Below are 13,542 nucleotides of genomic sequence, written 5' to 3'. Positions count from 1 at the left end.
ATGTTATACCTGGCAAGTAATTAGAGACTGTAAAAGTAATTTGTTTCAGTTTGAAGACCATACATGGGAGCAGCTGTATAAGTAATATAACCTGTCAGTGTATCAACCAGGATCTTAGAGAGCCTCTAAGCTCTTCCTGAAGAATCTTAAAGTGAGCATTTGTCTACAAGGCAACTAGTTAACTGGGCTGGTCCTTGAGACTTCTCTGCAGCACATTTCACTTACATATTTGAAATATTTAAGACGGCTTTGATATACAGTGACATACAGCATCCATATTAAGTATGGATATATTTTAAATATTCCTAATGTTACAAATACTATGCCAAGGAAGACAAAAGTTATTCAAGTTAAAGTTTCCATTTAAGAGGTTTGACTATCTTGACATTTCTTTCTTTTTTTTTTTTAAGATTTTATTTTTTTTATTCATGAGAGACACAGAGAGAAAGGTAGAGACATAGTCAGAGGGAGAAAGAGGCTCTTTGCAGGAAGCCCGATGCAGGACTCGATCCCCATACTGGGATCACTCCCTGAGCTGAAGGCAGATGCTCAACCCCTGAGCCACCTAGGTGTCCCATATCTTGCCATTCCTTAGGTTTATTACTATGGTTGACTTCGATATCCCTATATCTGGAATATGTGACAAAAACAAGGACTGTGGTGAAAAGGGATGGAGAAAAGAGGAGTGGGATAAGTGGGATAAAAGTGAAAAGTGGAGTGACACATTTCTGGAATATCTGTCACACTGGAGAACATGGTGTGAAATACTCCAGGGCTATTAGAGACATCTCCAATCTTTTGAGAAGTATGGCAGTGAAATTATAACAGTGTCTGAGAAGATAGGGGTTAGGATGATATTTATTTTACCTGGTGTTCTGCAATGAGGGCTTTCACCTCTTCAATTTCCTGGGGGATGACTTCTTTGTCCTTATCGCTAAGTGTAGTTTCAGCCCACTGCAACCAAGCCAGCAAAGCTTCCAACAATTCCTGTTTCGCAATGAGCCCAGCCAGAGCACTTGCTAATCTCTGTTGATGCTGCTTCGCCCAGGCCAACACCTGTTGGGGAAACACATGTCTCTGAATTTCATACATCTTAGTTAATAATTTAAGTGATGTAAAAATATACAACATTTAAATGCAGATTCAGATCATCCTGGGCCTGGGATCATAACACTTCCAGTCTTTCTAGAACCCATCAATGGTACCAAGACCCAGCTTGCGGGGGGAAAAAGAGCCCTCTCTGAATGATTGCCTCCTTACTTAGAGATGGATGGTAAACACCCAGGCTTCCTTTAGATTGCTAAGTTGAGTTCAAATATGCATTCTCTGAAAGCTCAACGTATGTTTACTCCAAGTAGCACTGAGTGGAAATAAAAATAGGTAAAAATCTTAAAATATCAGAATTCAGTTCATGTATGCAATCCATTCCTCAAGCTTATACTCTACTCCTCTGAATTACAATTTGGGTGCTGTATCATCCAACAGAGACAATGTGGAAGTGGGACAAAAAGTCATCCAGGGAACCAAATATTTGCCTTTTCATGTTTCAGGGACATAGCTGCAAAAGTGCTTTAACTTTTTAAATAAAAGCAGGCTGCAGAGGCAGGTAATGCACACAGGATGGTATGTTAAAGAGTATTTTTCTTTGCAGAGGCCTCCTGTTCCCACGGTCATAAATGTATCTCAGTTGCTGAAGTTTCTATGCCCCCAATTCTCAAAGCTATTGCTGTTCTAATGATGACCTGAGACACACTAACCTCCTCAAACCTGGCCCGGATGATGGTTATCCAGTGCTTAATGGTGGTGATGGAGTCAGGGTGGCAGATGGCCAAGACAGCATCTCCCATACTGGTAGCTTTATTCAGTGCGGCTCGCTTTTCTTCCAGTTTCTTCATGAATTCCTACAGCAGAAACAAAGGCTTTGATTAGCTGGCAGTGGCTGAAAACAACACTTCAGTGACGTGTGTGTGACCATCAGAGTAAAACAAATAAACAAGTACTTTAATCGGTTTATTCACAGTTGGAAATAATTCACTAATTGGGGAATTACGAGAGGAGAGGGGACAAAAAACGGGAAATGAAGTACTTTCTAACAAGTATTTCACAGCACCAGTATTGGATAACATCTTATGCTTTACAAAACACAGTATACAAAAAACACACTTTTCTAAATCTGGATATATTAGAAGTATATTAATGGAAAATTGGACCAGAGGAGGCAGAAATGATTAAAAAAAATCTTCCAACAAATAAGAGTAGGAGGTTGTATATGTAGCATGAACTGTGCCAAGAATGATAAGCATATGTACCCAGAAAGTGCCAAGGAAGAGAGAAGGCTTTGCAAGGAACTATACATGTTTAGGGTAAGGGAGAGAGGGTCCAAGTGTCCAGCAGGAAAGAGTCAGGGAGAGCCTGAAGGGGATGATCCTGACAGTTGCCATGAGAAGCATCCCTTCCAAAGGCCAGTAACAGTCATTCCTTGCTCTGGTGGGCTGAAGAAGTCTTAATAGGCTTCAAAATGCTTTCGAATCAACCTTTTTGCAAATGTCTCACACACGTAACTGTACTTTCTACTATCAGAACCGCGTCCATAGATACATGAGTCCCAGAACTCTGAAAGTGTAGTTATAAATGAGGACCTCTGCCTTAAGAGGTCTCTTGCTTCCAAAACCTCATAATGAGTTTCAAGCACCCACCAGCACCCCACTCTGGACCCCAGCACTAAGAGGGACTCCTTAGTTATAGCGACAGGGCTGCAGAGGCTGCAGACAAGCTCACACTACACACTACTTATGCCATCTGATCAGGGTGATCATGTGGGACCAAAAGTGTCTCCTGTTTTGTCTAGTGGCCTTTTGTTTTCTGGCTCTGTGAAGCAGCTCTGTCATATACCTCATATTCTGGCATTTTGCTATGTTAAAATAATCCGTTTACATATATCTCTACTGGACACTTAGGTCCACAAGATTGGAAGACCATGTCTTATTCAATTTTGTGTCTTTGTGATTGAATAAATGCCTTTTAACTTTTATTTACACATTTTTACTGTTGTCACGTCAAGGTTTGGTAAACAATAGGTTCCACTAACGTGATCTACATTTTTTTATTTTTTATTGTTTTTTAAGATTTTATTCATTTATTCCTGAGAGACAGAGAGAGAGAGAGAGGCAGAGACACAGGCAGAGGGAGAAGCAGGCTCCACGCAAGGAGCCCGATGTGGGACTCGATCCCGAGACTCTAGGATCACACCCCCGGCTGAAGGCAGACGCTTAACCGCTGAGCCAACTGGGCATCCCTGATCTACATTTTAAATATCATCTACTTTTTTTTTTAAGATTTTATTTATTTACTCATGAGAGACACACACACACACACAGAGGCAGAGACTCAGGCAGAGGGAGAAGCAGGCTCCCTGCAGGGAGCCCAACATGGGACTTGATCCTGGGTCTCCAGGATCACACTGAAGGTGTGGCGCTAAACCGCTGAGTGACTCGGGCTGCCCAATATCATCTACTTTTAAAAGTATTTTAATTTCCCCCAATATAGATCTACTTACTGGAAGGAAAAAAAAAAAAAAGCTTTACTAGGAAGAGAAAACCAGAGATCAATAACAGCTGTGCTTTCTCCAAGGACAGGAGATCTGACCATGTACTTTTGATCATTCCTAACATAGGAGTGCCAGAGTCCTGCCCAGAATGTTGTGGACTGGGCCATGAACCCCCTGCTTGCATTCTGGGCTCTTCCAACTTTGTCTGAGTGCTAAATGGTTTGTGCTCACCTGGGGAAGCTTCCCATTTTTAGAAAGTGGACTATACTAAGAAGTCTCTGGTCCTGGGGATAAGAAATTAAACATTCTGTTTTACTTTTATTTGGTCAATGTGTGAAGGAAGTTGAGGAAATTAGGAAGAATGGATGGTGTTGCTGCAAATCATTATATGACTAAACAGCTTTTTATAAAATTACATGTAATTTTACATTATCTAAAAATATTTAAGGATAATTTGTCGTAAAAACAAAAACAACTCCCAAAACCTGGATACCTGCCTCCTGATGTTTCTTGGTGTTTCCTGCTCCTGCTGTAAGGGGGTGATGCCACAAGTGGGCTCCTTACTGTAAGGTGTTAGATATACAGCCCAGGCTTCAAGAAGCTACTCTAAGACCCAGTATATCAGTGGAACTTGACTCTGGCTGATAGGTCAGCCAACTGTAATATGATAGATCTTCAAAACATTGAACTGAATCAAACATTTACAATGAATTTGATGTGATTTTCCTACTCTTACATTCTAGCTTCAACTTTAAATGGTTTATGGAGCAGTTCATTCATCCAGATAATGTTAGATAAGCTCATACCACTTTTATTAATGACAAAGCAATATTTCATTGCTATGGATTAGGGAACCCATCATTGAGAGAGCACAGTAATCACAAATCAGAAGTCTCCATAGATGACGTAATCCATGCTACACGGTAACAAATGACATACTTCCAACCTGACTCTGAAACATGAGCTAATTCAGTGGAATTGAGCAGATCTTTTATTTATTTTTTTTTTGAGCAGATCTTTTAAATGGAAATGTTGACATCAAGACTGTATTCAGTGTTAGCATTGCAAATTTCTAATTTTTTAAAGTCAAAGGTTAAAAAAATAATGTGTTAAGAAGTAGTTAGACCACTCTACTAAGAGTAAGTGCTAGTAGTTCTATGCACTTACAAAATAGATGTTGACCTGAAAACTGGGGGCCAGATTTTTATTTGGTTAATTATTCTATTATATACTTACAGAATTCATTTTTAATTTTTAATTTATACAGTGGGCTACTTCTCAAAAGAATTTTAGGTGGATCTCCATTAAAACCAAAACTGGCAGCAATTGAAAAAATTTGAAGACTAGTTATTAGTTACTTGCTTACTAAGGTCAAAATTATTAATTTACAATTCTAATGGTATAATTTTATAAATCCCAAATGCTCATTAAGGAAGTTTCATCTTTGAAATACACATGCAAGTGCAAATAAAATCGACCAGTTTTGGTCAGAAGCCAAATAATCCCCTAGAAAAATCAATGTACTTCCAAGAGATAGGGAAACAGGGACTAATTTTAGAATAACCACTTCATAAAGAAAGCATAAAAAGATAGCTATACTTAACTAGGTGCATAGGGGCACATCTATGTAAGCAGATAAATTCTCAAATATGCCAGATCTTTAATTAATTCTCAGGAAGGGAAATATTCATGCAGTGATACCTACAATCATAGTCTATTTGATTTTTCATTTAGTTTTATTTAGCATTTATATAACTCACTTTATGCTGATCAATGAGAGTCCGAAGAGCATCTTCATCATCTGGGAGAGCTCCATGGAAACGAAGGGTTTGTTCCGCCTCAGCCAGCCACTCCAGGAGGGCATGCACCACAGAGTGAAATTCCTCTGCCTAACAGTTCACACACACACACACACACACACCAAAGAAGATCCCCAAATATGCTTGTTAGTACAGATTCTTCCTCTCAGTGAAAAGTCTTAAATTTACATTGACTAATGATATGGATTATTCCCACTAAAAAGATAAAGATACATGGTACTACATTTTAAAATGTAAGGCCTCTAATAGATCAAAATGGCCTATATAAAGACTAATTTGCCATTTTAACAATCTGATTTTAGATACATGGCATTTAGATGCGTTCAAGCTGAAGAATCACTAAAGTAGCACTTTTATGTGAGGATGAGAAAATTTCCCCATGTAAGTATTTCAGTTCTTGGGGGGAGGACTAAAGCAAGGATGCTCTAAGAACCTGCTTCTCGATCACCATCCCAGTTCTCCACAAGAGCAGTTCCTGCTGAGGCTTTGGTACCTTTCTCACTACACCCAACTGCAATTTACAGGACTTTTACCTGACGCAAGGCTGCTTCCAATCGTGTCTGCTTTGATATGGAAAGTGCACACACGGTTTCCCAGCGTGTGCTTAATTCCTGCATCTGGACCTTGACCCAGGAGGAGTCATCTCGGCTGCCCTCTATGAGCTCTCGTGCTGAGCGCTTCAGGGCCTGCACGCTGCTGGTCCTCTTCCCCAATTCTTTTTGGAAAACCTAAAAAGACCATATTTTTATAAAAAAAATAACTTTTAATTACAAAAGCAAATCAGTAAAGCAGAGTTCAGAATATATGTGTACATGACCTCAAGTACCATTCTCTAAGATCTACAGTTTAATGACCCATACTTTTCACAGAATCTTCAGTGAATCTAAGTCATTGACACACTGCTCCTATCAGAGTGCTGTTAAGAACACGGTGTTGTATAAATGTGCTCAATCTTCTAGCATTCTCCCAAGAGAACCTTAATTTTTATTTTTTTTATTTTATTTTTTTTATTTTTATTTTTTTGAGAACCTTAATTTTTAAATGATACATTGCATTAAATAATAGTAGCCACTCTTCTTTATCTCGATTCCACAAAAGAAAATATCAAATTCTTTTTTTTCTATAAATCCTTAATATGGCGCCCTAATTCCTCTCAAATCCTTAGTAAGTGCCAAGAATGCGCTAGCTACCTCATTATTCTTAATTAATAAACATACCTCACAGACTAACAAATAACTAAGCAACCCTGGGATACCACATAGGGGTATTACAGGGAATGGCAGGGAGGCTCAAAAGGAATTAGTATGTAGTGTTTTTCTCTGTAACATGGTTTCAGCTTTCATAGTATCCTGAGAACTACAATGTCAAATTTTAGAGGCTTAAATCCTTATCTATCATTCTGGAGGAAAAGCTTTTTTCCCCTCCTTTTGCCTAATTCTGATAAACTTTGATGTACCAGGAGTTAGACTGGCTTCTTTTGGCCACAGACTTACCCAAAAAAATGAGCCCAGGGTACTTCATTTCTGATCTAAGAGTCTGCATATTCAACTAGATCTTTCAAATTAATCAACCTTACATATAGAATAAAATTAGCTTATTTTTCTACTAAAAGATGATCACAAATGAATACTAATTTAATAAATAAATATTAAATTAATATTTTATTTTATTTTATTATTTTGGCTATATCCATGAGTTTCTGTTCTGATAATCAGATCGTTCATAAAAGTGAGCCCATCAAAAATAGTGCAAACATAGTGTAATGAGTTCTTTTCCTGATTTCACTCTAAAAGTGTTAAAGGAGACATGCCTGCAGACAGACAGGCACAATCAGAGACACACACATATACATAGGAATGGAAAATACAGTGTCTATATAATCTCTTTGTGATAGGACTAGCTCAATATTTCTGAGGAGGCTTTCCAGTGAACTTAAACTTACTTCTTCCTGGGCCTTCCAATTGTATTACTAATGCTGAATGATTAACTCATTCTTGATGACCTTTAATATATAAAAAACCTGGCAAGTGCAGAAGGCAGTAAATATTTAGACAGTGAGTTTATACAAATGGCATTTATGTAAAAAGTAACATTACACTATTCATTATTCATTGAATGAATGCCAAGGAGTAAAAAAGTCTATATTAATCATGCACAAAACATTTGTTTCAATAGAGCCAAAGCAACAAAACTCAAAATTTTACATTTTTGTAGGCCCGATCACTGTCCTTCATTTATTCTTTGATTTTTTGGATAATATTCAAATGTAACAAACTCTCTTTTATAGGTGTAATCAGAAAGCAGAACCAGAGAAGGGGAAACAAATATGCAAAAAGGCCAACTATTTAAAAAGGAACAGGTAAGGTCAAAATAGCATAACTAGGGACATTTTAAAATGAAATAAATTTTCTGAATTCAAAAATAACAGGAGAAATAAAATATGAATTCAAGTCCAGTGCTGTAAGATATTTGCATATAAAGACTACTCTGATACAACCACCCTCATTATTCTGTGCCTCAGGTTGTCTTCAAGGTTCTTTAAGTTATAATACCACATTTTACCATAATTTGGGACCTTGAGCTCAACATCAGCTAGATATCTTGAATATTTCCTTCGATTGGCACAAAAATTTTAAATACTGCAAGGAAAACACTCTTTTAAAGTAATAATCAAATCCCTCAAATCCTTGCTGATAATCTTATAAATTGCTATAGTTCTAGGGGCAAGGTTGAAACAGTTTTTAAAAATAGAGAAGCAGCTTTATCTTGACCCCCATAGATCATGTCACAAATCCATACACTTAGGCAGTGACAAAGTTCCAGATCACTGACTGAGTAGTTTTAAATTATATTACATACTTATTTACACAAATAACAAAAGACCATAAAACATTATTCAAACATGTTTTAAAGCTCCAGCGAATGAAATCACCCTCTAAGTTCTAACAAGTTTTAGATCTGGAAATCAAAAAACAAACAGTATCTCATTGATAACTAAAGTAATTTTCCTGTATCACTTTTAAAGCTGGCTTCCGGATTCTGCTCAAACGTACACAAATATTGATATATTGATATTAAAGACGGTTATGTAGTATGATATATAGCCTCTAGATTTTAAAAGGCTAAGGGGTTATAGTTTCCTCTAAATTCAACATAATCAAATGAGATCAATAAAATGTCCCAGAAAATAATACCTTGTGATTATCGATCAGGTTCATCACTAAATCAATATCTCCATGGACAGGTTGGTCTTCTGCCAGCTGAGGTTCAACTCTATACAGCCAATCAATGAGGGCCTGCAAGGCATCTGTGAATTGTCCAGAAAATAACAGGGCTTCCTCCAATTTGTTTTGTCTGGGGGGAAGAGGTGGAAAAATCAATTTGAGCAACAAAAAAGCCACCCTATATATCCCAACATCTAAAATCCACTTATGGAGCTTGAGCAGTACTCCAAGAAAAAAAAAAAAAAAAAAAAAACCCACAATATATTGGTATCCAGTGCTGTTTCTTCGCTTTCCTTAGAAAATAACACAACTTTTCTCAAATTTTCTTTTTCATTCCTTAAATCACATCTGCTCTTGGAAAATTCCCTGTCATTACCTCCAGAATTCAGTGACCTTTCAATTTCTTCATAAAAAAATGTCTTAAAATTTTTTTATATTATCATAAGTAAGCTTGACTTTTTTGAGTGTACAGTTCTATGAACTGTAACACATGTATAGATTCATGTAACCTTCATCATAATCAAGAAACAGAACAGTTCCATCATCCCCCAAATCTCCCATATTTTGTTTGTAGTCACATCCTGCCCCATCTCCAACCTCTGGCATTCACATGTCTGTTTGCCATGCAATCATTTATAGGACAATGTAAAAAGCAAATAACCTTTTAAAATGGAAGGTTTTAAGGATTTTTAAGAACACCAAAATTTCTATATTCTTTCTGTATATTCTATAGATAATACTCTAATTTTCTATTGATTTTATTATTAGAATAAAATATTCTATTTAATCTTAATACTGACAAAAGTAATCAGACCAAGGATCTATGAATTATTTGAAAACATTTCTAAGATATTTGAACTCTTCTACTAGGATTGTACTTTCTAAATACTTAAAAGATTCTGGGGTAGCCTGGGTGGCTCAGCGGTTTAAGCGCCTGCCTTTGGCCCAGGGCATGATCCTGGGGTCCCGGAATCGAGTCCCATGTCAGGCTCCCTGCATGGAGCCTGTTTCTCCCTGTACCTGTGTCTCTGCCTCTCTCTCTCTCTATCATGAATAAATAAATAAAATCTTTAAAAATAAATAAATACTTAAAGATTTTGAAATTCGTTTTCGGCCTTCATGGTTCTTATAATGAGAAAGAAGACTGGAAAGGAGTGGATGGAAGTTGGAAGGGAATACCGGGCCAGACTGGTAGGACCTTGCCACACCATACCATGTTAAGGAGCCTGTGTTTTGGTTCACACTCAATATTAACTTCTTGATAGGTATGAGGCAGGGCAATGACAATATCCCATTCATATTTTAAAAAGATCGCCCTCCTGGTTATGTGGAAGTTGGATTAAGGAAGACAGGAGCAGACCTGGGGAGACCTGTGAGAAGTCAGGTATGAGATGACTGGCTTGGAGAACAATATCACTTTTGAGTGAATCAAGTAATTAAAAATAAATAATAATGAACAACAAAGACTTCTCAGTGCAGGCACTATGTAAGGAGGATATTACAGATGACCAGAAGTTCCCAGGCAAAGGAGGTATTTAAGGTTCCTAGAATGTTCCTACAAAGCATCACTACTGTACACTCGAAAGAAGTCTACAAAGTAATGAGACTGCCTTAAAGAACGTCTTACCTTTCCACAGACTTGCCACAGATAGTATCCCATTTGTCTCTGAGTTCACTCAGCATGTCATCCAGTTTCAGGTTGTCATCAGCCAGAGAGGTTTTCTCCTTCAGAGAACGTCCAGTTCTGTTGGTGGTGTCATAGACAGAATGCTTGGCTCCAAGTGATTTCTGAAACTCCTATATAATTTAACAAGAAAATAGTGTGGATTTCTACTTAGGACTAATAAACAGGTAAGAGACATTACAAGAGGCATCCCTAATAAATGGAGTCTTAATAGAGGAAGACATCAGCAAATAATCAAGTCAGATAGTGTAGTACTGTACTCTATACAGGAATGCACCAGGGTGGAAAAGAATCTATTTTTCAAACTGAGGAATTAATTTTTCTCAGAAGCCAGGTGTCTTTGAGGGTACTTATTGTTATAAAGACAATAATTTCAAAGCAAAACAAAATCTTGAATATTTTGTAGCTATTAACCACAAAGAGTATACTAGTTATAATAAAATGAAATTGCTATTGAAAGCCCCAAGAGTTTGGAGAGGAAACTCAATGAGTAACTAAAGGTCCTATGTGGACACAGAGTAACTCATAATCTGCAATTTACTACAATTTTGCTTATTGGTCAAACAGATCTGTTGTCACACATCTGAGATGCTCACAATGCTGTTACTATAATTTTATCCGCAAGCCAGGATGAGGGACAAAGGTGAGCCATATTTCGAGATTCCTATGTTCTGACCTATTGCTCAGTCTGTTTATACCCCTTGGCAAGCCTATCACCCTCCCCTCCTCCTCACCTCTAAGATGCCTTATAAAAGTCTCATAAGATTTGCAGATTACTTTTCAAGTATCAAACAGCCATATTGCTAATGTGACATCTATACTTTGCCATTTTTACATTGTTAATTTGCATGCTTGTGCATGTAAATTTGTAAGTGTGGGAGGGCTGGATTATATTCTATCTACACAACTCAGCCACAAGCTTTTATAGAGCAGAGGCATTGTCTTTTCATGCCTCTCATGATCATCTTACATTTTGCATGTGTTTGTAAGTATGTAATAGCAAGAATGAGACAGCTGCTCCTGAATATACAATCTCAGGGATGGGAAGGAAGGAAAGTCAACCAAATGGGTATCTTACAAGCTCATAATATATGACAGAAAAACTAACACAGTGATTCTAAATCCTAGTAGCCCATTTGAATCACCCTAGACAATAAAATGCTATTCAAATATATAATTTTCCAAAATAACTTCGGTTATAATTACCTAATGATCTCTTACTGCCTTTAAAAGCTGGACGCTTTAAGTGTCTTAATATGACTAAGATATTTATTTTGTCTTATAATAGGAAGCCACTTCATCTGGGAATTTCTTTTTTAATCTGGGAATTTTTTTAACAATAAACACCATTACAGGAGCACATGACCTCTATAGTTTGTTTTCTGTAATTATTTTTTCTTGTTATTCAATAACAGAATGTTAGTCTTACAACCATCATCTTGACAGATTTTCTTCAAAAGAGCAGATACATAAAAAATGTTATAGCTGAATACGGACAGATTAAAACCTTTTAAAAACAGAAAAATACCCAAAAGATGAACAGAAAAGACTTAAAATTGGCTTAATGTAACTTGTATCCTTATCTCAGACAAATGGTGACTTTTGCAACAAGTCTCACTAGGAAAAATAGAGAATCTACCAGGGTTCTTCACATATTTTTATTTCTAAGGTTCTCCAACTTAAATACACAATATACTTTCATAAGACTACATGACATGATATCTATGTTCAAGTGCAAATAAGCATTCTATTTTGAGAAGGAGGCTCTCATTTTTCCATCAGAGGTGAGGGAAGGAAGGTGCTGCTCACTGTCACTGTACTGTTAGTACTGAATGTGGCAGCCCATGGGCAGAGGGTGCCAGCAGACAAGCCACTCACAAGTTTTCCTCTAGTCAAAAAAACAGGTGCACAGTGTTTCTTTTGGCCACTTGAGGATCATGACTTCCTGAGGTTAGTCTGAACTACCCATGGAAGCAATCAACTTGTACGAAGATGATGGCTAGAATTTTCTGATGATGATAAACCCTACATCACTCTAATTTTTTCCAGCTTTTATAAAATTATCATGTTTCAAGCAATAATATATATATAGATGCTTACAACAATAAAACTGTTTCTGCAGGACCTTTTACCCATATACTCACTCTGAGGGCTCATGATCACTTTATAACCAGAATGACAGACCCAAATCCAAAAGGCTGAGGAGGATGAGGGGATTGTTCTTTGAATGTCATGTGGTATGAATATAAAAGGTAAAAAATATAAAATAATATGTTTCTACACCTTCCAGTCTACATAAGGAAGCCACCATGTGTCTTTGAGGGTAAGGATGGAATTCCATATACCACACATAGACAATAAAATACCAGTTTGTGTAGAAGCAACCAATTGTCTCCACTAAACGTTTGTATGGCAAAATTTGCATTACTTTTTGTTATAAAGTTAGCTTCTCCATAGCATTTGGTCTATGAAAGAAATTACAAGACAAGACAGTGAAAAACTGAAATGCCAACTCTGAACTCCTATAAATCTTTTATGTTATAAATTATAGAATACTTCCAGTTTTAATTTCGTATTTTTTCTTTTAACAATTAGCCCTAGAATCGTAGTGGAATGGTCAGCAGAGAGTAAAGATACTACTGCCACCAATGCAAAGGGCAATCAGTTTTAAATTTAATGGAGGTCCATTTTTTCTAGTGATGAATCAATATAGCACCAAGTAAGAATTTAAAAGTGAATTTTGAGATACAGAATGACCTATATACTTTTCTTGTTGACCCACCTTATGCTGTGCAAGTTGTGTTTTTATCTTGTCTGGATCGTTGGCGATTTCCAGTTCAGAGTCCAAAGATTTTTCTGATTCCTCTAGCCATTCCATAAGTTTACTCCAAGCTTCATGGAACTGTAAAAGAAATGCACATCTCTGTCTAGAAAATTTTCTGGTGTGTTCGCTATATTTTAAGTCTAGCATATTTTTAATAGAAATTTATGTTAATGAAAATGTTTAAAATTATTAATTTAAATTTCTCCTAAAAAAGAAAAATGTAGTAAGTATAAGTAGTAGCTCCATAGGATCACAAATGTCTTCGTAACCCCTGGCTTCTGTGGTCATGCCCCCACAGTCACTTTGTAGTTAACTCATTCAAACACATAAACTTTAACAGAAACAGAAATGAACCTAGAAACAGGGAACACCAGAGAAAAATTCCTTCCCTTTCCTTTTGCTGAGTTACTAATGTAAACTGTCAAGAGAATTTTATTTGCTGT

At 36.8% G+C, this 13,542-nt stretch overlaps 1 protein-coding gene across 29 annotated transcripts in view; it reads right to left on the bottom strand.

Annotated features, from left to right (window-relative positions):
- DST (dystonin) overlaps positions 1-13,542 on the bottom strand; it is a 480,488-nt gene that overhangs the window by 16,865 nt on the left and 450,081 nt on the right. For all 29 annotated transcript variants that reach the window (XM_077903540.1, XM_077903549.1, XM_077903545.1 and 26 more), the window contains 7 exons: positions 13,058-13,177; positions 10,219-10,388; positions 8,562-8,721; positions 5,901-6,095; positions 5,308-5,436; positions 1,758-1,901; positions 868-1,056 (listed from right to left, as the gene is read on the bottom strand). In XM_077903540.1, coding sequence (XP_077759666.1) covers positions 868-1,056; positions 1,758-1,901; positions 5,308-5,436; positions 5,901-6,095; positions 8,562-8,721; positions 10,219-10,388; positions 13,058-13,177 — 1,107 coding nt within the window. The remainder of the gene's footprint in view (positions 1-867; positions 1,057-1,757; positions 1,902-5,307; positions 5,437-5,900; positions 6,096-8,561; positions 8,722-10,218; positions 10,389-13,057; positions 13,178-13,542) is intronic.

This window comes from Canis aureus, chromosome 7 (assembly GCF_053574225.1).
Source record: "Canis aureus isolate CA01 chromosome 7, VMU_Caureus_v.1.0, whole genome shotgun sequence".
NCBI classification, from domain to species: domain Eukaryota; kingdom Metazoa; phylum Chordata; class Mammalia; order Carnivora; family Canidae; genus Canis; species Canis aureus.
Note: the sequence above shows the minus strand (reverse complement) of the source record. Positions and strands in the feature narration are given on the sequence as shown.